At 43.5% G+C, this 26,731-nt stretch overlaps 1 protein-coding gene across 1 annotated transcript; it reads left to right on the forward strand.

Moving 5' to 3' along the window:
- The first annotated feature begins 10,702 nt into the window (after positions 1-10,702).
- LOC142574005 (uncharacterized) lies at positions 10,703-25,073 on the forward strand. The gene is made up of 4 exons (XM_075683203.1): positions 10,703-11,077; positions 18,042-18,106; positions 20,446-20,523; positions 24,920-25,073. Exons 1-4 carry the CDS (start codon positions 11,029-11,031, stop codon positions 25,040-25,042), a joined length of 315 nt encoding a protein of 104 aa, XP_075539318.1. The 5' UTR covers positions 10,703-11,028; the 3' UTR covers positions 25,043-25,073.
- The last annotated feature ends 1,658 nt before the right edge of the window (positions 25,074-26,731 follow it).

The raw sequence follows: 26,731 nt of genomic DNA on the forward strand, positions 1-26,731 counted from the left end.
TCCCTGACAGAAGCACAAATTCCCTGAGTTTTCCCTGAGTTTTTCCAGACTGTTCAAATTCCCTGAGAATTCCCGGTTTTCCCGGTTGGTAGACACCCTGGATTTAGTTGAGAAACTATCCAAGGTTTCCTCTAAGTAGTCAATAACACTCTCATCGTTAGCTCGGCTATAGTCCTTGAAAGCTAGTCGAGATGATTTGGCCTTACACCCAGCGCTCATACTCAGAGTAAATAATGTTAGAACCAGCATCTTATGATCGGAAATCCCTTCTTCAACGCATATATGTGGTGTTATCGACTGCGATACTAAAGCAAGATCAAGTACTGAACAGGCATTCCCTTGGACAGGCGTAGGTTCTTTACCAATCTGTGATAAAGAAAAACTAAACATTATATCAAACAGGCGCTCAGAGTTTTTTGGATCTCTGTTGCCGATAGCCAACTTATTCCAATCTATCCCAGCTAGAATAAGATCCCCAGTTAATAACAGCTTTTTAGGGTTATTAATTTTGCTGTGTAGGTAATCATGTACTTTCAAAAGACATTCCTCAGACGCGCCAGGGTGTCTGCAAATAGCGCCTATTAACAATGACTTATTATCAAACTTAACTGTGCACCAAGCACTTTCGTGGTTAGCTATTCCAGGCTCTTCTGGAAATGTTAAACTGCTTTTTATCATAATAGCTACGCCGCCTCCGCGGCCGTCATGATCTGTGCGTATCAACGAATATGAGGCAGGCTCAATTTCAGTATCATGTATATGGGCATGTAGCCATGTTTCGGTAATTATTACAATATCTGGGCAATACAGTATGATTATCTCTTCTAATTTATCAATGTTATTAATGACACTTCGAGCATTCAGGCACAATATAGAAAGCGGTCCAGAAATCCGTTGCGTCTTGTTACCTTGTCATTTCTTTTGGCGTTCTTTCGTGCTACCCTATGCCGATGACGAGGTGTGGGAATTACTTAAGGTAGGTGTAACTTTTCTTGTTATTTCTACTCTGGTGTGTTTATCAGGATCCCACGTGTAAATACGTCCGTTTAGTCTTAGTTTATCAAATGATAGTGAGGCCTTTGTACCGTTTGCCCGTTGAACTGCCGTTGAACGCCATAAGTTAGATCGGATGTCTGTTCTTTTTGAGAAATCTTCTGATACTGATACTGTGTGCCCTTCAGTTTGTTACAGCAAGAAAGTATTTTGTTTTTTTTTTCCCTGCAATCAAAAAGTCGAAGAATGATTGGGCGTGGGCGCTGACCGTAACGATTGCCAATCCTATGAATTCTTTCAATAGATTTAACTTCAAGGCCGAGCATATCCTTGAATATATCTTATTTTATTTTGTTTTCTAGTGTTTTCGCCTCCTCGTCTGAGCCCTCAGTAACGCCATAAATTACAAAGTTATTTCTGCGGCTTCTATTCTCCATGTCATCCACTTTTATAACGAGTTCGCGCATTTGTTGGTTCATGCTTTTGCAACAACTTTCAAATTCCGATATTTTTTGTTCGCATTGTCTCAATCGAGATAGCTCATCCTCAATGGCAGTCATCTTTGTTTGTATGCCGGCTACAGTTCTTTCCACTTCCTTGAAGTTAGAAGACAAATCCTTCAGTGTCTTATTTGTTTTACTTTGTTCTTTTAGCATCTTCTTCAGTAAGTCCGTGTTCGTGCCTTCATCACTTTCTGAGTCAAAGCGCGGTCCTGGATTGAGTTCTACATCTCCTGACATTAGCAGCAACAGCCTTATAACATCATAACATTCACACACCAAACCAGCAAGAAATCGTGGACTCGGTAGCACTATTAGGGTTATATCATCATCTCGAACAGAATATACGAAATACTTGTCACGAACCTGGGCAACAAGAAAGAAGTGCATGAACATGCGTCCCGAGACGGTGCCACCAAGTTCACTGAAGGGATCGGCATGAAGCTCCGCTTTTATATCCTGGTGTGGAAGTGGGTTTGTTGACGTCACTGGCTTCGGTAGTTGATAGCCGCATTTCTGAGCTGCGTCCGTGATCAGTAGGTCCCGGAAATTTCCTTGGAATGGGCCGCAAGGTGACAGCCATTGTCGACTGCTTACTTCCCGGTGGGGCATGCGCGGTTGATCCGAGGCTAATGCCGACTTGCCACCGCGCAATATGTGCCACGAGAAAGAAGTGCATGAACATGCGCCCCGAGACGGTGCCACTTAATCCACTTCTGTTTTCCTGGCGATCGCCTCTATTTGCTCTCACTGAAAGCGCTTTATGGACAGCACAAGCGTGAATGCTGGCTTTGGTCATTTTGGAGCGGCCAATAATAAATCGCTTAAATTGGACTTCTGTATGAAAAGTTTCTATGACACGTGCAGGAGTGAAAATGGCGACGGATCAGCCTACACTCAGAAAGCGCTGAGATTAGTTATTAATAGAGGGCATATTGACCATAGTACAGTCCATTTTTATACATTGTCTCGTGAAGAACTTAACATATGCTCACTGCCAAGATTTCTAATCCGCAGGAGGTGTACCCCACTATTCCAGCACAAATCAAATTGATACGTTCATTCATACACAAAATATTCTAAACACAGGAGAAGGGGGATGATGAACTCAAGGGCTGCATATTGACAGAGCAGACAGTATGTTATCTTATTCTAGTGTAGTTCTTGAGCTATAAGAGTTGAGCAAGCAAGGTATGTCACATCTATATCACCTATATAGCTTCAACCCTTCTCTTATTTTGATTTTTAAACTTCGGCAGAAGCTAATGCATAAACGTGTAATGAAACAAAGTGTGCTTTCTGGTGACTGCGATTCATATAAAAGACGATTTTTTAAGCTGCAGAAAATTTCAAAAATTTGCAATGGCAGATAGTTCAATTCTAACCATCAAGCTCGATGAGTCGACCATTACTTCTACGAGAAATCAAAATCCTTATTTGGCTGATTAACGTAACTACATTAAATAACTCTTTATTAAATAACTTCATAAAACATATTTAATTTTACGAGTTCTAACGGATGAGTTCGCAGGGCGTGTCCACTTGAAATGAATTCTCATAAGTATATCCCTTTCAAGATAATTATTTTTGATTGTCCGACAGGATGCCTCGGCGTTCAAGTTAATTTTTTGCTTACATGCATAAAACAGCATTTGCCTAAAAAGTAAGTTGAACAACACTACATTTATAACGCAAGTTTGGCGGTGCATATCTGGAAACCGGTGCCGTCTTCAGAATTCGTCCCAAGTCGATGTGCCTAGGAAACCCACTAGCTACAATGCGCAAATTGAAATATGCGCCGAACAGTAATTAATTAATAAGCTCATGATTCCAATTATTTCAGTTATTCAATTAATTATTCTGATTTCCCCTAGAAGTAATGGGCGCCTCATCGGGTAATTTACCTTACAGAGGCCCTGCACCACCTCTCGAGCTTGGTGAAATAACATAGTCCGCGGGGAGCATACGCTGCTGTGAACGAACATCTCAGCCAAGTTTTGCTTTCGCACGTGGTGCGGGCAGCTTGCAACAGGATCGCGAAGTCACTTTTCTCTCAAACGCTCTTATTTCAACAGAAGCTTCTCCGCATTCTCTTCTGGGTGCTTTATTTCGTAATAAAGCAAATTCCCATACGCGGCTGCAATTGGTAGCTCCGACCAGCTATGTAGCATACATACTGCATCCGCCGCGGGGCGGCGCCACAAGTCCTCTGGCTAAGAGCACTGCGGCTCACTGAGGACAACAGCCTTTGGCCTAACTTTAGCGCGTCGTAGGCGCCCCAATCGGAAGCCTACGTTATAATTCAAAATGAATATTGAACTGCGCGCCACGGTGACCTTTAGAAGGTGGAGCGTTGTGGACACGAGTTACTCCGCCGCAGCGATCGCAGTGCAAGGCACTGAAAAAGGAACGGGAGCATAACAGAGGCCGTGTTCGATTGCCAATAACTCCGCTTTTGCTGAAAGCATTGAAGTAGTTTTAGCGGCAAAATATTTCTGATCTAGCCTATATTCACTTCAAATGCCTTTCTCCTCTTCGATAAAAAGTGGTTGGGGCCCCAATAAGTGCCAATACTGGCATCTGCTACAGGCTGTTCTTAAGAACTACCTGTAGCAGCCAAAAAAGAAGAAAGAACAGTGACACACACATATTGTGCAGGGCATTATCAAGTTACTGAAGTTAGCTCGATCAGATTGATCAAACCATAATGCATTATTCTGCCCTGTTTTGTCGGCAGATCGAATTATTGATGCAAAGAAAATCAGTCAATAAATATTTCGATTTGTGCATTTTAAGCGCCAAAACCACGATCCGATTACGAGGCGCGTCGTAGTTGTTTCTGTCCTCTGAAGTGGACTGGGTAGAATTTTCGTCCCTGCATGATCAAATTTCTAGCAAACACAACATGAGATAGCGTCTGACAGACCTTGTGATGATTCGTTTTTGCGCACCCTGATTCCGGATGTAACCATAAAGTATGGTCGAAAGCCAAGGCTAGCATTATTTTTTCGTCGTTATTTTAGTACTATCTTTTTCGGTGCTGCACGGAATATTTCACAATCGTCGAACTGCTTCCGCCTTTCTGCGGATGTAGACGATGACGATTTCTAGGTCACATACGTTGACTCTCTCAGTAATTTTTTAAGAAAAGGTATGTTCTGTGCAATGTAAAATTATGTTAGGCACAAAACGCGCCTTTACTCCACCGGCAGTACTTTCGAAAGCAAAATCCACAACAAAAACAGAGCCATTAATGCTTAGAAACAGCGCTAGTGACACGGGACACGGAAAAGACGATGGGACGCCTGCGTGTCCCATCCTCTTTTCTATGTCCTCTGTCGTTTGCGCTGTTTTGACACCATGGAAAGCCACGAACTCGTCCAATCTGCCGTTCTTCTTCAAAAAGAGGGCCAGTGGAATTCCGAAACGGCTCTGAGAATGCAAATAGGGTCGGAAGATTCCCTGGAAAGCCTCGAATATCCATTTAATGTCACTGGGACTCCAGTATTTGTAGATGGAGAATCAATGGGCGCCGTTTAGTATCTATAAAACGACACTGGCACGCGGCGTGAGTCATCAAGTCATTAAACGGCAAAACAGAACAGCTTTCCTCTTCGCTGGCAACAGCTTCCATGCTAGACTAACTGACACAGTGAACACTGAGCCATCGCCGAAAATTTTCAGATGTAGTTGTTGGAAGGACCACGAAAAGACAACAATAACTCAATGTTGAGTAAACAAAAATATTCTCAAATTTTATTTTTCATTTGGCTACCGAGAGTTTATTACCAGCGTAAAAAAAGGAAAGCAAATATTTTTTTCATCAATACCCGCCGATTCAACAGCACCGGTACGTCAAAATGATGTAACGGTTTTCAAAGTGTTTTCTCTAATCAATAAAAAATTTCTGCATTAAATCTGGCCATATTATAACGGACTGCAATCCTCTTAGAAAAACCACTCCACTTGGATTCCATCAAAGATCATTCTTTCAACCACGCCACTGCGAACCTGCAAGGTAGGTCCGAAGTGGTGCGGCCACACGTCTTTGTTAATTGCGTTCATTTTGGCTTGCCAATCATCTGCTTAGGGCAGCAGTAACACTTTTGAAATTGTGGAAGCGTAATTTACTAACTTACATTTACTTAAAGGGATACGGACACAAAATCTGAACATTTCACGATAATACAGAAAATGAGTCCTCAGTGTGCGAGTACACCGAAAACAAGTAGTCACTTCGCTCATTTTTCAGCGGATGGCTTTATTTTTGGCGTTTTTGTGAGCGCGCGCAACGCCGCCCGGCCCAAGCGAGTTGGAAGGCGTGACGTCACGACACCCCCGTCGGATAGCCAGCCGGCCGGCCACGGTCATTCGAGGTGCGCCGCCGCCGCAATCGCGAGCATGGATTCGGGTTCTGGTGCCTCTAGCAGCGATGAGTACACGTCTGTAGATGAGGACCGTTCCAACTTAGCAAGAAATATAATCGATTACGGTTACGAGCCTTCTGCGTCAAGCGGCAATGAAGAGCAGGCGGCCTTGAACGTGCCGGTCAGGCAGTCCGGGCCAGCAAAATTTTAATTTCTTTTTCTAGTAAACTTGAAGTGCAGCAGCAGCAGTTCCTAAAATTATGTTACGTAGGATGCAAAATGCCTAGTTTCGTGACCCGCGTTGAGGCAGAAAGGGAGCTATTACGGCAGAATCGTAGGTAGCGTAGCTCGTCGCTTTGTGTTTACCTACGCTGTCGGCTTTCGATCGCTGCACACTTCGTTTTTACGCGACGAGGCACGGCATGTGTAGAATTTTCCAGCCGTTTCATAGCCCTGTGTTTACGGCTACTTTCACATTCACGCCATTAGAAGCCATTTACTGGTTGAACTCGTTGAGATGGGCGGCTGCGCTAGGGACCCGTCGACCAGATCACTTAGCTACATCGATTCTGTGGCCATAGACAAAGGAAAGTCTTTAGCTGTGACATTTAATAAGGAAATGCTGCGCGAACAACCAAGTCATGAAACCCGACGCATGATTATTCAGAGACCTATGAATAATCCGTAATTTTTTGCTTGAGGTTGAAAAGCAACGTGTGAAACGGCAATGTAGATAAATGTGCTGCGCATTTTAGATTACAACACATGTATGCTGTTGTCTGGCGTTCATTCACTGGCTGTGTTTTGTATATTTGATCAATTAAAAGAGCGCTCGTATGCTGTCGTTAAATATTAGACGCAGCGAGAGTGCACACAACATGACTATTTTGTTTTGTGATAAACACATGTATCCGCAGGGTAAACAATTTCTGTCACAAGCCGAGAATATTTGTTCTTGCACAGCCAATGAAAGGGTAATTTCCATTCTTTCAACAGGCACTCCTGCGGTCACCGCTGCGGCTACATGCATACAGAAAGAGAGAGGGTCTGTTGCAAGAACAACAAAAGTTGGCGAACACAGCTAACAGTTACGAATGCTTCACTAGGCACCCGCTCTTTGAATTGTATTGCCTCAACAGGAGCCTTTTGAGCGGCATGCCAAGGCTTTTGAGCACAGCCGGGCTAGCCCGCTCGCATAAGCATCGTTGACGAAGTGGTCCGCGCAAGTGAAGCCATTTTTTAGAAGTCTCCATGCTGGGTGTGGTGGCTGACAGGCACGTATGCAAAGTTCACGCACCTTGTCTCTGGGAGACGTGCGCGACGGCTTATCACGACCGATAATGCTAGTAACAGCCGTGGGCGCCGTAATGTCTGGGCATTTTCTTCTGCTACGAAGAATGCTTCAATACCGATCGACGACCGTGCGAACACGCGTGTAAGATGCACCACCTGCATTGAGAGCTGACGGGGATAATGTTTCAGAGAGACCACGTGCGAACGTAGCCGACGGCGATAAACAAACGCTGCAAGGGATCGACACTCCGGAAAGACTGCGCCGGCTGTGGCTGACCTTGGCCGCGCGCGCGCGGGCACGCGGGGATGTCATGACGTCAAGTTTCAGCTTCTCCCGGCGGCCGCTTGGAGGCAAGGCGCAACAGAAAATCGCAAAAGAAAGACGTTTCTCGTTCTTTTTTTCTAAGCAGCTTGTTGTATTCGTCATTTTTAACAGTTCAACTTTTGTTCGGACGCAGAAAACCACCCACGAATTTTTGTGTCGGTATCCCTTTAATATTCCACTGTGGTCTCTTTAGAGGTTACTTCATCGAGGTTGCGTGGCGTCTGTCATTGTTGTCATGATCTCGATTCTTTCGTAAAAAGGAATCAGCAGAAAACTCTACGCCTCCCCAGAATTCGATTCGAGTCACTGATGTGTAAGCCGTTGTGCCGTGTGAGGCAGCAAAAACGTTAAGGCGCACTTGCCGCAATTTTCATTCCAATGAGAGTTCTATGATAGTTGCAAATTTCTAGTGCGCAATGAGCCTGCAATATCACCGGAATAGGCAATAAGGCACGTAGTATCTAACACTACCCATTATTCACGGATGGCTATTATGCGTTAAAAAACCATAAACGAAAATAATGTCTTATCATTTTAGTAGAACCGACATTTCTTCTCGAATAAGTTAAAATATTAGGGACTCAGTCCTGCAGGATACGTACTACGAAGGTTTAGCTAACGCTTAAATTAAAGACAATAATTCGGCCTACGAAAGTGCCGCGATTGAAATTTGGTAGGGTGAGATAAATAAACCAAAAAGCGACTGAAAAATCTGCACAACCTGACCTGGCAGGAAGGGTATCGAGGGCAGATATCATCCGATCGCCTTCCTTAGAGGGGCCATGTGCCCCTTTAAGCGGCCAATTAGCGACCAGTCAGCAGCCAATAGTACATTCGTACGATCGGCCGCTGAGTCCTATAGTGTCACTCCTCTCTCATTTGTTCTCATGCACACCTCTTCCCGCTTAGGCCATAAAGTCAGTCTCATAATAATAAACACTTCATTAATTCATTGATTGATATAACTCTAGCACAGCCTGCCATAAGTACTTATCATGTGTAACTGGACATGTTAGTAATGAATTATATGAAAAATTGTATTCTGGGGATTCACGCGCCAAAACCACGATCTCATAATTAGGCACACCGTAGTAGTTGGGGACTGCGGATTAATTTGATCACCTGGGGCTCTTTAACGCGCACCCAAGGTATAATAAACGGGCGTTTTTTTGTATTTCATCTCCAGCGAAGGGCGGCCGCCACGGCCTGGATTTGTTCCCGCGGCCTCATACTTAGCAGCGTAACGCCAAAGCCTCAAAGCAAGCACGAGGGGTCAGTGAAATATTACCATACATGAGTGCTTGTCTGGGTTCGCTATGCAGTCTGCAAGTAACTTTTAAATAACACCGCAAATATGAGACTCGAAGGAAAAGAGGCAGCCCGAGCGCTCGCGATGTGTTTGTAAGTTTCATAGTGACGCACAGACCTTTTAATAACGCGAGATGGAAAGGGCGCTCGGCGAGCCTTTCCTCCTCTCTGGCTTTTGTGAGCCGGCGCGGCGCGGCGGCGCTGTTTGAATGTGCTGCTGTCGCTTGCAGCGGTATGATTGGAACATGTTTTAGGCAGCTCATACAAGGTCGTGGAAAAATCACTGTAGCCTTTTCGTGCAGCGGTAACTAAAGTATGCAGAGCTTTCTGTCGGTTACGCAAACATGCGACGCGCATCATTAGCCGCAGTGTGTTTATGTGTTGTGAACTTTTTGGGCTGTATCGGCTTTTCTTTTCTCGGCGAACAGCAGCGGCGTCTGTAAATTTCCAGCGTGAATTGGAAAACGTTCTTACTATCTGACCTGTTGGCGTAAGAGCTAAAACATAAGAGTGCTCGTGTACGGCCAACTATAATGCAACGCCGAAACATACAAGCGTCAGTCGTTATAAAATATTTGCGTCAGCCACCGGCATAGTTCTCACGTATTTCAAGTCTAGTATCAACATGCATTCACTATGCTGCCTACGTTAGCCTCCCGCAAGAGGCCGATGGCTTTGATCAACATAGCGACCACCGCGCTTTCAGTAAAACAGATGAGTCCGTCGTAGATGATGGGGCGAACAAGACCAAACAAATAGTTTTCATCCTCTTCTCTCCCAAAAAAAGAAAAGAAACGAGGGGGGACACTGGCTGACACCGCACAGAGGCCTACTAACACCGCACTGAGCCTATATTGAACCGTGCACTATATAGAATAAATAGATCTATAACAATGCATCTACCGCTGCTTCGGATGCTTGCGCAGTCCGCACCCCATCGCTCGACCCCGTCCAGAAATCTGACTGTACGTTATGTTGGTATAACTAACCAAAACTATTTTGTACGCGGGCGGAAACCTCATTCAACAAGCGAGGTAGCCGCGCAATGTGTCTGCTGAAAACAATTTGAACGCCTGTCCATGTAAACAGCACCACTTGGCCCTCAGCAGAACGGCACGCACACTGTTAGGATCTTCACATGCTTAGCAACTACACATTGCCGCAAAACCACAAATATTATAATTACAGCGAGAAGGCTGCAGTAAGGTTACATTAGTGCAAAGAATTTTCATAAATACATAGTTGATCTCCGAGGAAAATTGTAGGTTCAAGCAGGTGCACACGCATCACGCTGAGTGCGCCGACCACCTAAATGCCAGCAGAATCTCCGGCCGTGCCGACTTAAATCACTTTAGTACATCTCACAGAACCGTTTCGCAAGCATAAGGCGACGCCACTTCTATTCTAAATCAATCGCGAAATAACCGCCCGAAACTCTTGACGAGCTTATATTCAGCATACAGCCTGGAGTGCTTATCCAAGTCAGCACGCCGACGGACCATAGGAGGCGCCACTGCTCAGGCAATGTGGCAGCGCCCATGGAAGAAAAGGTTTGTTGACGTTCTTTTTAGAAATTCGACAGAAAATGGTCACGGTACCGCGTAATCTAAATTTAGTCCGACACAGAGAATAATGGGTCATGTGGAAAATCTTATGACCTTTATACGTTTTGACAAACGATATTGTTGAGGTCTCAAGGCTGTAAAGAACTGTTAACTCTAGTGAAATGGTAAGTAATGTGAATGCTATATGCAATGAGCTGCTTCTTTTTCTTTTTTTCTTTTTTACCTTCATTGTCCGCGATGATGGCACCTTTATAGTAAACCTTCGCGAATACTGGTCTGTATTTTCCATTGCAATAAGCTGAAACAATGTTTTATCAATTTGATACGACCCAAGACTTCGCTTGCTCATGCGAACGCAGCTGCAAAATGATAACCGTTTAAAGTTTACTTGCAAATGGCTTGACATTTTTGGCACCGGGAACATTGGAGCTATCTGAACGCAGCATAGAAATGTTTTCTTCATATTCCGAGTTTGTCATAAATCGTAGAGAGAAAACGTCACAAAATTTTTCCGAGACCTAACCAATCAGGTTCACGCACATGCACTATGCACGCTAGCTCCCAGATCAGTCGCCGAGGTACTTATTGAGCTGCTAGGAAGTAGTGCATGCAAGACGCAAGCTTCAGTACTTGGTATTGGATATTTTGGCGATAAGTTTTTCAGTTCAGCTTTCGAAATGTTGGCAAACATTGCTTTTTCCGTCACCTTTGCAGCACTTCTCCTAGGTAAGAAGTCCTTATACATTTTCTTGCCGGCGCCGCAGATCAGTAGAGATGTAATATATTGAATATTAACTGTGAGATACACTAAGCTCTCGCTTGTGCCAAGACGATAGATAGATAGATAGATAGATAGATAGATAGATAGATAGATAGATAGATAGATAGATAGATAGATAGATAGATAGATAGATAGATAGATAGATAGATAGATAGATAGATAGATAGATAGATAGATAGATAGATAGATAGATAGATAGATAGATAGATAGATAGATAGATAGATAGATAGATAGATAGATAGATAGATAGATAGATAGATAGATAGATAGATAGATAGATAGATAGATAGATAGATAGATAGATAGATAGATAGATAGATAGATAGATAGATAGATAGATAGATAGATAGATAGATAGATAGATATGCTATCGCGGGACAATACAGTTTGTATCACCTTGAGAATAACTGTGGATACGTGCTGCTCCTGTAAAATCTTTGCTGGAAGTGCGTGGTAAACAAGCCTTGCGTGCGCGCTTTCTCAGCAAAGCATAGAACTTCGCAGGTGTTGCCATGAAGTTTTCCGCTTGATGAGCGTAGCGCCGATTATTCAGTGGACATTGACCACTCTCATTTTATTAATTAACGTTAACCAAAAGGCTTTGTAGCTTAATCGCGTAGAAGCTGATGATCTGATATATCTCTGCGAGCATATCGAACAAAAAAAAAACATTCAGTGGCGGTTTAGTGATAAATGCGAGAGAAATACGTCAGGATTACGTCGCACCTATATGAAGTCCCGGATACACGATTTGAACCACGTTCATAACATCACGAAGTGTTGTTCAGAAGCTCGCTACATTCGCTACACGTCCTGCATCTTCGAGGAGCGAAGTGAACTAATGCTGGACAAGATTTCTTGCATCTTTTGGTTTCTTACGATTTGTGCATTGCTGAATAATTGTGCGTTGTAGTTTGCCTGTTAATTCTGCTCCCGAATGACACTGCTGCCGGGGGTGCTCTGCTGGCGCCACAAGATTACATCTCCACTCACAATATGGCCTCGAAGACGATAATCTGAAGACAATCAGGTTAACCGTAAGGATTTCTGCAACGACGCAGTATGGGTATGCCCTATGGAGCATGTGCAAAAGTCAAGGGAGGTTACGAGGGAGCCACATTCACAGGAGGGGGTCCATGGCGAAAGTGAGCATCTGGGATAAAGTGGCGTCAATCCCAACCTCATAAGTAACTGTAGAGGGCAATCGAGCATCTGTAGGGTAGAAGCGAGGTAACAAGCAAAAGTTAATATATCAGCATTTATGACACGGCAGCACGTATTGCGGACTAATTTGCACAATTCGCACCTGTAGCGGCCTTCCCGCCAAAGTTGCGTCATGGTCTTGGAGGTTGACTTGTATACACACTGGGGCCGTAATAAAAGGAGAACTATAGATATTGATAAGTAATTCTAAGTAATTTTCATGTACGGCTGTCATCGGGATACTCATGGGGGTGTAGAAGGTGAACAACAAATAGGAAAGGTCTTCCAAAATTATAAATGAGTGGTGCGGTCCCTGCCCGTCTATTATTTAATCACTTATATTAACCTATGAAGTCGCATCACAAGAAACGTATAGCAACAATACGCCAACGCTCACCTAGCAAAGCAACGGCGACATTCATGGTTTCCTAGTACGCACATCTTCCATGTCGTTGCAATATTATAAATAGTCACGCCCACTTTTATACAGGGATTTGTGTGTATTAAGCTTGTTTCGCGGAACGATCCCAGCGATAGTGCAGTCTAATAATGCTTATCAATGCCGAAGATAATAAAATTAGAAATTTTGAGCAGTTTGGCGCTCCTTCTAGTTCCCTCACGCGAGTGGCGCCGAGATAGAGTGCCTTGCGCAGTGATTCTGCCTCATTCTCACTCTCAAGATCGCTCAGAATGACATTGTCTTTCATCGACGTCAACTGCAAGGTGTTGAATCGCTTTGTAACTTAAAAATTTGCTCAGAAACTTCTCTGGCACTTTTCTAAATATGCGTAAGCATTATGCAACTTGCTCATGTCCACGCAGCCCGGTGTCACAATCAGTGTTATGAAACTTGATCCGGCCAGTACAAACGACAGTGCTGCAGTGACACGAACTGGTGCGGACGGCGGCGCAGGGAGCATTGATGACGCAAGAAAAGTACTGCAGACAGCGGTGCCGTAGGTGCGCTGGTGACGTTGTGAACATTATAAGACGTGATCGCTCTTTAGCACCTTATCCATCCGCATCGAACCATTAGGACCAAACGAACTCGGGCGGTGGTACCGCCCGAGTTCGATGATAAATATGACAAAAATTGGACACGAACAAAATCCTGATTGTTGCGTCTGTTATACGCCTGAGACTATTCGTGGCGTGATTCGCGCGTGCCCCCAGTGCGCGACTGAGCGAAACTGGTTCACAAAAGCTTGGTTAGCTACATCCTGTGAGCGGTGACAGAGAAGCGCCCACCATTGATATTAATGATAAAGCTGCTCCAGTGAGACTTAAGTTGTGACGGCAAATGGAGCTCCAACTTCCCCTGTGTATCGTTAATCCTCCGGTAAGAAAACAAATCTGCTAATATAGGTTGCGATATGCGGCATACCTTGCACCTTAGTCCATGGGTGAGCGTTCAACCACGTACAAAAACATGGGCTGCATGGCAGAAAGCTCGCTCATAACTATGCCAATAAAAGTAAATACAATGTTGCGTTGCAACATGCTGTGCTCACTGGGTCTCTATATTGAAAGACGCTAACTAAAGCGGCGGAATGACAGGGTCACGGGCATCAGGGTACACTTCAAGGTACTACCACACCTGGATGCGTACTTATAGCTGCACTGACACCGACGTTTAGTTGAGACCATGCCAAGTGCTGCCATTTTAGAAATTTTGGTGGCTCTGCAACAATTTTTGAAATATTGCAACCGTCGAACTTCTCAGCCACATGACAGTACGACTGGCGAAGTCTAAGCGACACCAAAATTGCAAAAGTTGGCCATGGTCATCTGGAACGCACTTATAAAGCCACATTTATGTGTAAGCCAAAAATATTCTCCTCCTTAAACGCGTGGGTTCCAAGACCATGTTGAAGCAAGGGTTTACTTCCCATCGGTTGTTTTCAAATTTTGTTTCTGCTTCACAGCATTGTCCTTCCCAGGCTTCACGTCATGCTCAGAAAATACATGTTTCTTTTTGTGTACTTTTACAAAACCAATTTGAATGAGTCCTACGCTATGGGTTTTGAATAGCCACTAAAGCGTTCCGTTTGTGCACGTTTGCAAGTACAACAGTTAATAATTTACCAGCTGATATTGAAATACATGACATGGTGATATTTATAGCACAGCAGTTCAATAAGAAAACAAAAATGTCAGAGCGGCGGGCTCATTAGCGCGAATCCGAACGCACTGCTTACGTTTCTCACGACTTTCGGACAAAGCAAGTGGAAGCAAAGTATTTGATGTGCATAAAGATAACGCAATTTTCATTGTCTACACTGTCACCAAGGGGGCTTCAACGTAAAGCTATTCCAAACCGCTTCTATTCCATTTCTGCAATCAGCGCTCCACAATTTGTCAAGAATTTCTCGAGCCGCGCCCACTTCACATGTCTCTGATGGGATCTCACGAGAGCCGCAAAAACTATAGATCTGATACGACGTGATATGAAACACTGATTATGCATGATTTGTCCAAATCAAAGAAGAATGTTTATTTACAATTCCACGCGTTTTTCGTCATTAGCACTCGGCTATTGGTCAAAAGGTACCGGGCTGCGCCCCTTCATTTCATATTGTGACGTGACGTCACAAAATTGCAACAACTGACCATATCAAAGTGACGTGTACGTATTAAAGATGCATTAATAATAAGTAAAGCAATGAAAGGGACTAGTTGGTGCACATTCATGATTGCGTTGTTGCGCTGATGGAACATGGTTATAACGGCGCGTTTTGAGGACAGGACACGAATTATGCACAGAAGACAGTCGCCAGAGGATCGGCACAGAGTACCGGCGACTGTCCTCTGTGCATAATTTGTGTCCTGTCTTCAAAACGCGCCCTTATAACCATGTTTCATCAAGCCAGCAACCAACTAGTCCATCGAAGTCTGTTAAGCGTGGCGCTGGGTTTTGCACTGGCAAAGAATTACAAAAAAAAAAAGATAACACGGACGCAGATCACCGAAGCACAAATTTGTGATGCTAGTATGCTATACTATGCTGCCATCTGTTAAATGAAGTCTGCATCCGCCTTCCCTTCTTTGCAGTTTTTTGCCAGTGTGAAACTCAGTGCAACGTAATCTTGAATGCTATAATACGCATAACGTATAGACGGAGACTGCCCCGTTTCGAAAGGAATAGATGGTTGCCTGCTGACCGTTATGGCACTTGTTATTCGGAGAAGCTGGGGCAAATGGCTTTATTTGCGTGTAATCAACATTTCTGCGCAGCTGTGTAACGTTGCCGAGCACTTTGGGCACGTATGCGACATCGCTTGTCAACTCTTCTTCGCTGAGAATCCGTTCTAGCAGCATTTCGAGCGTTCCGTTACATGCCACTGTGGTTAGTGAGTTAGCGCCACAAGCTAAGCAACGGGAAGCGGGCCAATCAGAAACGCCAGCACCACCCTCCTCATGTGCTTATCTACTTTCACTGCGCTAGCTTGGATGCACAGCAACTCTCTGCACTTCTGCGTCCTTCTAGCTTCTTGTGAACCAATCATATCAGGAAACCTTGCAAAGTAGGCAATGCTATTGGTTTCATATCAAAAAACAAAGACCTCCTATAATTTAAGAGAGCGTTTTATTGAGCTGTTCAAAAAACACTGCGGGTCACGACATGATACTTGCGGCGGTGGTTGCGTGAATTTGACACAGAAAGATTAGCATAAGAGACAGAATGGAATAGCTTTACATTATAGGGCCCCAACATTTGACGAAGCAAGTGTAAAATAATTTAATTCTTCTTTCACGAGCGCTGATAACTAGGAAATGTACATGTTTAATGCGATTCACGCAAAGCACTTAACGTGCTCAGAAGCAGAACGCCATGTATAACCATTGTGTTACCGCGACCGGTAGCGGTAATCAGAACGAAGTCCGTTTCCATTTAGGAAAATGAGGTTACTCGTGTTCTTTGGAATTATGCTGTATTTGTAACCTTCGTTATTGTAACCGTATTGTAACCTTCGTTATTATACAGATATATTGGTAAATTAAAAAAAACGACAACCTGAACTTTACTGATAAATACACTAAAGAAACGTAAAGGCATTGCGTTATATAGACAACGCCAAGTTAGCTTATGATACAGTGCTCCAAAACACCCATGTTATTTAAGATTAAGTCAACAGTTCTAGCGATAATGTTAAAGACCATGCCCAAAAATGTTGGAGATATTTAGCGCTTCTTTTGTCTCAATTTAGCAACATGCTATAAACAAAATGTGGCATGCTCCACAAGTAATCTGTCACTGTTACTTGTTTTCTTCTATGAAACTACTCTGCGGCATTAATTACCATCTCGATGATTGACCCGCTGGCGTAGTGCACTTATTGTAGCCTTTACGATTGCTGTTATGAGAATATCCTCTTTCTTGGATGCGTAACATATATACTTGAGACGCCTCTTATACACGTATGAATTCTTTTTTTTCATTTTTTTCATTTATTTACCCTAAAGGCCCTGCTTAGCCATTACATAGGGGAGGGGGGGAGAGAGAATAACAATTGATATACAAAGGTATAAGACAACGTGCGTATAAGTCGAATATCCTCATATGAAGTCGTACATGCTATGCAACCTTTACACCTCTCCTCATTCGACAATATCAGACGCCAATAATTCTTACATTATACGAACAATAATCTTACTTCCTCTGACATCTGAAGAAATAGGTTAGGTTAGGTTAGGTTAGAATAAATATTAATGTTTCTAATTTCCGAATGTTTCAATAAGTGTTTGTTTGAATATAACATGGGCAGTTATTTCGACTACATTACTTGGCAGATGACTCCATTCCAAGATGGCTAAGTGCAGACATCAAAGCTGCAATAGTTTAGTACGTGCAAATGGTTGTTCGATCTTAAATTCGTGATCAATTTGTGGGAATTCCCTTTTGGCTGCTAAGATGTGTTCCTGAGAGAAGATATTTGGGGGAATAGTACTAGAGAACACGTGCTGGTACGGCGCACGAGCATATCGCTCCTTTATTAAACCCACAAGCCAATCGCACGTTGGCAGCATGAGAAACTGAGCACTCAAGAATGCTGGTTTACCAAGCAGATGCGCATACGAATCGTGCAAGAGACAGTTTCACTGATACTCCAGACGTGCACCAACAGAATCTCACAGAGACATGCTCCGGTCATGGTAGGCCTACCGCTAGAAAAAAATGTGTTAGGGCGTTCATATATGGGTACAGGAAGCCAGGAGAGGTCGAAATGATTGCGGTGGTCTAACCTAGCGAAAACTCAAAAACGGCCTGGTACGAAACACTGAGGTCCTTACCGGCGCTCCTTCATGAGGTCTGAAACACTGGCGATGCGCCTGATTGAACGCCACTTCTTCATAACAGAACAATTGATTTTGGGCAAACGAAAGAAAGTGTAATGCATTATATACAGGCGTCAGTTGGCGAACGCGCAACGCAAAACAGCTATCTATGCGACAACAAGGGTAATTGCAAATCAGCAACCGCCACAGCAGCGATGCGACACAAATGGTCAGATAAGTTAGCATATATATATATATATATATATATATATATATATATATATATATATATATATATATATATATATATATATATATATATATATATATATATATATATATATATATATATATATGTATATATATATATATATATATTGCAGGGACGTAGAACAACCCTATTTTAGTGGCACTATTCCCTTTTCCAGGTCCACTCTATAGTACAGCACAGATGGAGGACTCAAATCCGGACTGCAACGTGAAAGAAAATAGTGTAAGTATAAATCGTGGGCTCTCTGTTTCGGGAAGCACATCACATTTTTATTGTGATGTGCTTTTATTGTGACGAATGCGTACCTAAAACGCACGCATTCATCATATAGTCCTCTACTTTTCGAGTAAATATTTATGCTACGTTTGTAATGCATTAATGCAATTCAGTTGGGGCAATGCAACGTAAAACTATTTCATTCTGATTTTACTTCATCTCCGGACATCATGGTTACGTAACTGCCGACTCTAGCAACGGGCGGTTACCCACAGCGTTTAATGAAATGCTCAATGAAATGCTCTCCCCCTTTATAGGAGGTCACTTGGCTTTCAATGCGAACGGCATTACGCATCTGGCGAGGTATATTCTTATCAATTGGCTGACAAGCGGTGAGGATCGCGCAGAAGTGGGAAGGGTTTCGGTGGGGCTGAGCTGGCGCAGTGAAAGTAGATAACCTGATGAGGAGAGTGGTGTCGGCGTCTGCGATTGTTCCGCTTCTCCTTGCTTAGCTTGCTGTATGGCTGGTCTAATTGAAGGAATCATCAGGGAGGTGGTGGTGGCCAAATACTGCGCCAGGGAGGCCGATTCCTGTTCGGGTGAGGGAGTGTCTTTCTTCAAGCTTAGTGGGCCGTCCCAATTTTGGTTGTACCTGGATTAGGGTTTAAGAGTGGGGTTGAAGATAAATATGCAGAATACAAAGATAATGATGAATAGCAGGGCAAGAGAACAAGAGTTCAGGATCGTCAGTCAGCTTCTGAAGTCTGTGAAGGAGTGCGTTTACCTAGGTCAACTAATCACAGGGAACCCTGATCATGAGAAGGAAATTCATAGAAGAATAAAAATTGGTTGGATCGCATACGGCAGACCTTATCAGCTCCTGACTGGAAGCTTACAATTATCATTGAAAATGAAGGTGTACAATCAGTGCATTTTACCAGTGCTCACATATGGGGCAGAGACTTGGAAGCTGACAAAGAAGCTTGAGAAGAAGTTATGGACAGCGCGAAGAGCGATTGAAGCTAGGCATAACGTTAAGAGGCAGACAGAGAGCGGGTTGGAGCAGAGAGCAAACGGGTATAGCCGATATTCTAATGGACATTAAGAAAAAAATGCAGCTGGGCAGGTCATATAATGCGCAGGTTTATAACCGTTGGACCATTAGGTTTACAGAATAGGTACCAAGAGAAGGGAAACGCAGTCGAGGATGGCAGAAGATTAGGTGGAGCGATAAAATGAGAAAATTCGCGGGTGCTAATTGGAATCGGTTGGCGCAGGACAGGGGTAATGGGAGATCGCAGGGAGACACCTTCGTCCTGCAGTGAACATAACCCTATTGCAAAAACCAGCGTCTTGCAGTGTGAAACCAGCACTTTTTTTTTTTTGGCACTGGGTCGCACTGGGTACGCTAGCACTCGCTGGGACTCACTGGGACACCAGTGCAAACACTGGATAAGAGCTGGGTCACACTGGAAAAGACGCTGGTTCCACTGCCATGACGCTGGGGCGCACTGGTTTGTGCTGTACAGGCGCTGATTCTCGCTGCAGTTCACTAGTTCGCACTGGAAACTGCGCTGGTTGTGCTTGTGCCGCGCTGGTTCTAGTACGCAAGGACGAGCGCTGCTATACAATTTCATCGCTTGATACTAATCTCTTGTCCTAAATAACGCTATATCTTGGGGTCATAAAACCCTACTTCTTGTCGCAGCTTGGAATAAAGCTGTGTGAGCTGTCTTGTTTATTCATCGACATTCGACACTGAAGATCACTTTCGTTTTTTGTTTTTTTTTTCATTTTCCATTCTGACTGGGCGGATAGTTAAATTCTTGAACGAAACCACGCAAACGCAGAGGACGCCGCGTTTTTTAGTAGTTCGCACGTAACATATGACTGGGAGTGGTCGACGTTGTCGCAGTGTTGTAGAATGGACATGAAATAATGTCATAATTCAACATCACTACATTTTATAATGCATCCAATAGTATTCAATTCTTGAATATCTGCTGAATAATTCAGCCGGTCCTGAATATGTGGCTGCAGTTTATACTGTCCGGATTCCCTGTGTTTCTGTATAGCTGACTTGCGCAAATTAGGAGTTAGGAACGCGCTGTGCGGGCACATGGCGGCGAGAAATTGATAACGAAAGTAAAGCTTAAGGTTGCCAAGGATGCACCTCAATAATTTTTGCAAAGACATGGAAGAAGTCTGCCCCACTAACAGTGTTGACGTATTTGTTTCGAATTTCAATGCAGTGTCATTCATGTAGAGCAGGCGATTAGCATAGCGCTTTCGATTTGGAGAACTCTTGCTTTGTCTGACTTTTAGCATTTTCTAATTTTTTTCAGAGGCATGTTTACTCGGCATGCTCATTTACCTGCCAGCGCGATGAAGCCTTTTTCTTCGACAACGAACAGCCATGTTATGTAAGTAGATTCATTCTTCATAGTATTTATAATAAAATTGTACCCTGTTTCATGTAGCGTGAACATTTGCAACCTATAAATTAGGGCTTTTATTATGCCCAACAACACTGCAGCAGAAGGAACTAAAAGAAAATCTGTTTGAAATTTTTGTGGCGACTGTATTCACACGGCTGCCCCAGCGGCCCACGCTTGTTTTCATACTCTAATATTATTAGAGTATGAGTATGCGGTACGGGCCCTCACATCCAAGAGAGGGCCGTACGGCTCGCCTTCGAGGTAGCAAGACGCCACCTCACGGAGCTACGACGACAGGTCAAAACCAGTCCTTAAGGAAACGAATGGCTGAAAATGTCTAACCAACCGCTCTTACTCTTCTAACAATTTTGCCGAAGTTTTCCATTCAGATTCACATACTCTACATGCGAAGCACTAAACCGTCGCAAAAATTATTTTTTTAATTCCGCTCTGGTCAATGCCACAGAAATGGTTATCTGAAGCACATAAAGAAGACACTCAGCTGCCCGTAGTCACTGCCCGAAGTCATTGCCTGCACACTGCAGCTCTACTGCTAACTTGCCCTTGACATCACCTTGATAGCGCAGTCATACAAGTGAATGAATATTTACATAAGCAGTGATCAAGAATAGCCTTCACTTGAACGCCACTTTGCACTGCGCAGTAACTATTGTCCCTCTGAACCCCTGCAAGCGGGTGATTTCTTTCTAAGTTCATGACGCTTCGCGTTATCGGTGACATGGTGAATTTTGCACTTCACCGACTCGTCAGATGTATGAGTCAGGAACAACTCCAAATATGCATACCTCCCGACAGTAAAACATGTATAAAAGTGATTGTGATGTCCCGGGATATTTTATTACGGGAACTTCGGTTGGAACAGAGGCATATCTTGTGTGTAATCCAGGAGCTCGGAGTCGAGCACCAAGGCAACATACAGTGCGGCGTAGTCTCTTTTGAGTCCCATATAATTGGTCAATATTTTTCTTCACTATCCACTTGATAGCGGGGTAGCACATTTGCTCATTTCACAATACTTCTCGAGTTAAATGTCAATCCCAAGAGCGGCTTTATATAATTTTACATATTTTATGATCTAGGAAATGAAATTACTGCGCAACTATTCTTGCGGGAAAAGGAGCGCGGTGCTGCACTACCACATACATGAATTATGCGGTTGGAACCAACGAAATGTGTTGTGAGAAGCGGAGAAGGGTATTGAGCATTGCTTAGGCAACTATTCGTTATTTGTTACGCTTTAGCACTTGATTTTTTATAATGATAAATGGTACATTAGAGTGGGAATGCTTAGAGCAGTAACAGAGTCGGAGCTGATGAGTCAATGTGATTGAAAGTCTACTGGAGATTGAGCAAGAAGTCGGCGCTTAAAGGTGTTTGGATGGGTAAGAGCTTCATAATGAAAGGAAGCAAGGAAGCGTAAACTGTACAAACAATAGGAAAACATACTAAATATAGCGACGGATATAAGTGATGGGAATGAATAGTTTGCAAGAGGAAATCACATTTTGATGTATAAATTGATTTAAAAAAGGTATACAATGATTTCAAGTACGATGGGAAATTTCGAGAATGATGCTATTTCATGTGTGGTGCGCCCAACTGACCAGGACCTCGTGCAATCTTGGACGAGATATGACTATATATTGTAGAAGACGACGAGGCCTTATGTTTGTTGCTTAATTGGCCCTTGCGTACGTTAACGTGTAATGTAAATAAATACAGAAGGAATTTCATTTTTAGTATACCTCTAACGTGAATCATTAAAGACATTTTATAAGCGCCGTAAAGTTGTAAAAAAAACTGTCATTTGGAGCAGGCTAAAAATATTCAATAAAGTTTATTGTCTATCTATCTCTCATATTGCTAAATGAAAGAAGACGAGGAGCAATGTTGCTTCATGGGTTGGCCCATGGTTACTTATAAAACTTAGTTTCAATCACGAAAAAAGCGATTTTATATTTTCAGGGCTTATCTTTATTGTGGCCTGTTAAAATATGAACTCGGAAAGTCACCGTTTAGATATTATCTGGCTTTCTCCATATCCTGCAGTTTGTCTCCCAGGGATCAAAGGCTCACTTAATTTTTGCATGAAACATGGTAGTAGAAATTTTTAAAGGAAAAGATGTAATTTCGGCCCTTAGACACATATTTGCTCAACGCAATTCAAGGTATAAGACAACTGACGATTTGTGAAAGCAGCATATTATATGGGAAATGAAAAGAAACAACCACGAAATTAATCCAGTCCATATCAGTTACGTTTATGGGACGAAAAACAAGGCCCTGCCTAAGAACTTACTTTTCTTAATGGCTTACAAAGACTATGCAGGAATACAATCACTGATAGAAATTCCGAACTACCACGAACAACCAAGAGCGTCTCTCACGAACTAATATAATTCACATAAGCGGCACATAGGGGCCCCGTAGCCACGCTCTTGAGTACTCTTTCCTGAGATTTTCGTTTGAATTTGCCTGACCATTGAACATGTTCGGTGTTAGTGCGTCGGTTTGGATTCCCTGTAATAAAGAAGAAAAGTTAGCTTGTGCAGTAATAGTAGAGCAAGACTGTAGGTTTTTTGCTACGCACCAAGGCAAGGTTATCTATTTTTTCTTATTTAATTTTATCTTCTGAAGCATAAGAGTAATTTTGCAAAGAGTGCTACGTAATAGAAATATCCTGAAACTCTCAAAACTGCTTAGCGCAGTAAACTGATGAAGTCAATCAATTTGAAAAGAAATGCAACAGCCGTAAAACAAGAACCCTGTTTCACAGTGGGAATTACATCCTAAGAATAGACGTAGGACTACACGCGCTCTATGACTTATGCACCATGAGCTGCTTGAATACTCCGTCACGAAAAAATTCTCTTACTGGTCCAGCATCTACGCCATTGAATTTAACTGCCATCCAATACCCCCTGAATTTCCCTCTGATTTAGTCAAAAAGAATTGCTGGCCAGGTTTTGTGAAAAACAAATAAGCCTCCAAAGGATTCTTACACGTGCTTGGTATTTTTAGTTGAACATATCTTTTGATTGTTGTGTTCATATAGGAGGTTGTGGCCAAGTACTGCACCAGGGTGGCCAATCCTGCTCTGGTGAGCGAGTGCGTTACCGGTTCTGGTCACCGGGATCAGGCCACACTCCAGGCCTGTTTGTGCAATTTTATCAACACGCGGATTTTTTTTTAATCCGGTGGAAAATTGCCGGCACCGGGATTCGAACCACGGACCTCTTGCACGTGAGGCGGGTGTTCTACCTCTACGAATAAGAATGGGCTGGGGTGCGTTTGGCAGGCATTCTCAGATCATGAACAGCAGGTTGCCATTATCCCTCAAAAGAAAAGTATATAATAGCTGTGTCTTACCAGTACTAACCTATGGGGCAGAAACCCTGGAGGCTTACGAAAAGGGTTCTACTCAAATTGAGGACGACGCAACGAGCTATGGAAAGAAGAATGATAGGCGTAACGTTAAGGGATAAGAAAAGAGCAGATTGGGTGAGGGAACAAACGCGAGTTAATGGCATCTTAGTTGAAATCAAGAAAAAGAAATGGGCATGGGCAGGACATTTAATGAGGAGGGAAGATAACTGATGGTCATTAAGGGTTACGGACTGGATCCCAAGGGAAGGGAAGCGTAGCAGGGGGCGGCAGAAAGTTAGATGGGCGGATGAGATTAAGAAGTTTGCAGGCATGGCATGGCCACAATTAGTACATGACCGGGGTTGTTGGAGAAGTATGGGAGAGGCCTTTGCCCTGCAGTGGGCGTAACCAGGCTGATGATGATGATGATCTTTTCGGTATGCCTGAAATCAGTAAAATGGCAATAGGCTACAGCTTACTGCAATGAACTTATTGCTGGGAAACAGAATAGTCGAGAGAGAGTAGAGCAGCAAGGATGCTAGTCATAAAAATTATTAATATAGGAAACGGTCGCTTCTTCACTGGTTGCCACATACACTTGCATAAGATCCTAGTCGGACTTGGTGCTCATTGAAGTGATCAACAGTTCGTGAAGGACAGAAGCCTAAAGCTGGAGCCATCGTATAGATACGGAGAATTATCTCCATCTTCGCCTGGCCGACAATGGTGAAGCCAACTCCCCGGGACTAAACATCGGCTCCAGCCCTGAGGCTTCCCTCCTATGCCAAGTGTTTATCACTTTATGCCTCCATCTTCCTGTGAAGCCTTTGTTTCTCTTAAAGAACATTGCAAATTTAATGTCAAAGTACTCTGAAGATCTTTTCTTGGCACAATTGGCAAGAATATACCGTGCCCAATAGTTAGAATTACTTAAAATATGAATTAATTTAATATATCTTATGTCTTTTTATCCTCTGCCTTTTTAATTCCGCAGCTGTCCACTGAAGCTTCCATGCTTAAAGGTCCTGCGCCTGCACTGTCACGCAGTGGAAGCGAACACATCCAAGGGATATGTAAAGATGGTATATGCGTCCCCCGAACTGTTTCGAAATCATAAACATTTTGAACCGTTTTCCTTCAGAATAAAAAACAGCATTACATAAAATATGCCTTTTTTCTTTACTGAACTCACTGTCATGCTTTTTTCTCAGTTTCAAATCATTCGTAAGTATATTGACACAATATGATTTCAAATTACGCGCGCCACTCGCCTCATGCATCCGTCCAACCAACTGACAAAAACGCTGTTAGGCGATTCTTAGGACTTTGCGCATACTAGAGACGCTTCGTCAAAAATTATTCAAGGATCACCGAACCACTAACGCGGTTAACGAAAGAAGACACGCCTTTCGTCTGGTTGAATGAGCAGGAGAAAGCTTTCAATGAGCTACCCCCCTCCCCCCTCCCCTCCCGAAAGTGTCTTCGGAACCACCAAGTTCTTGCTAATTTTGACGAGGAAGCCGAAACTGATATTCACACAGACGCATGCAATTTAGGCCTCGGTGCCGTCATCATTCAGTGGCAAAATGCAGAGGAACGAGTCATTGCATGTGCTAGTCGAACAGTTTCGAAGGCTGAGGTGAACTACTCAGCGACAGAAAAAGAGTGCCTCGCGGTGATATGGGCCATCAGCAAGCTTCGGCCATACTCATATGGCCGACTATTTTGAGCTATCAGCGACATCATTCGTTGTGCTGGCTGGCAAATGTCAAAGACCCATATGGACGACTTGCAAGATATAGTCAACGGCTGCAGGAATACGATATAACGGTTGTATACAAGTCCGGTCACAAGAACAATGATCCTGATTGCTTGTCACGTGCACCGATTGAATCCACGGAATCTACACTTGCGGAAAATGGACAGGATTTCCCGTTCCTAGGAGCTGTGACAACATCGCAAGTGGCTTAGCATTAGAGATCTGACGCGGATTTACGCCTGCTCATTGATTACCTAGAAGGACACCGTGCCGACATTCCACACGCTTTTGTCCGCAGCTTGTCGTCGTTCTTCCTGAGAAATAATGTCCTGTACAAAAGAAATTTTGAACATAGCGCAGAGAATTTCCGCTCGTCGTACCTTCAAAGTTACGACTCGAGATATTGGAAGCGTGCTACGATGGCCCATCAGGAAATTTAGGAGTGAGCAGAACATTCGCACGCATCCGCATGAAGTATAACTAGCCCAGGTTATTGAATTCTGTGCAACACTACCTAAGAACCTGCGTGGACTGGCAAAGACGTAAAACACCACCATTCAAGCCAGAAGGTCTCCTAAAACCCATACAGCCATTGGAAACTCCATTCGCACAAGTGGGAATAGACTTGGCCCCTTTCTCAACTCGTCATTAGGAAAGCGTTGCATCGTAGCTGCAACTACCTAATTAGATATGCCGAGACAGGGTCTCTTGTCAATGGAGCGGCTAGTGAAGTAGATGATTTTTTGGCTAACATAGTACTAGGCATGGCGCTCCTAAAGTTCTTATAGCGGACCAAGGAACCATATTTACTGCCTATATTACACAGTCCATTATGAAATTGGTGCACACCAGTCACCGAAAAACCACCCTATATCATCCGCAGACAATTGGTCTCACTGAACGACTCAACAGAACGCTGACTGAAATGTTGTCAATGTACGTGGACATGGAGCAACGAACATGGGACAGGCTACCACCGTACGCAACGTTCGCGTACAATACTGCTGTGCAAGAGACGACTCAAATGACACCTTTCCAACTTATTTT

This window comes from Dermacentor variabilis, chromosome 3, assembly GCF_050947875.1.
Source record: "Dermacentor variabilis isolate Ectoservices chromosome 3, ASM5094787v1, whole genome shotgun sequence".
In the NCBI taxonomy this organism is placed as follows: Eukaryota; Metazoa; Arthropoda; class Arachnida; order Ixodida; family Ixodidae; genus Dermacentor; species Dermacentor variabilis.

Bases quoted from the DNA above. Each gene is read 5' to 3' on its own strand.
- LOC142574005 (XM_075683203.1), top strand. From the start codon at position 11,029: ATGTTGGCAAACATTGCTTTTTCCGTCACCTTTGCAGCACTTCTCCTA. The intron at 11,078-18,041 runs GTAAGAAGTCCT...TCCCTTTTCCAG, and splicing joins CTTTGCAGCACTTCTCCTAG to GTCCACTCTATAGTACAGCA. The intron at 20,524-24,919 runs GTAAGTAGATTC...TTAATTCCGCAG, and splicing joins ACAACGAACAGCCATGTTAT to CTGTCCACTGAAGCTTCCAT.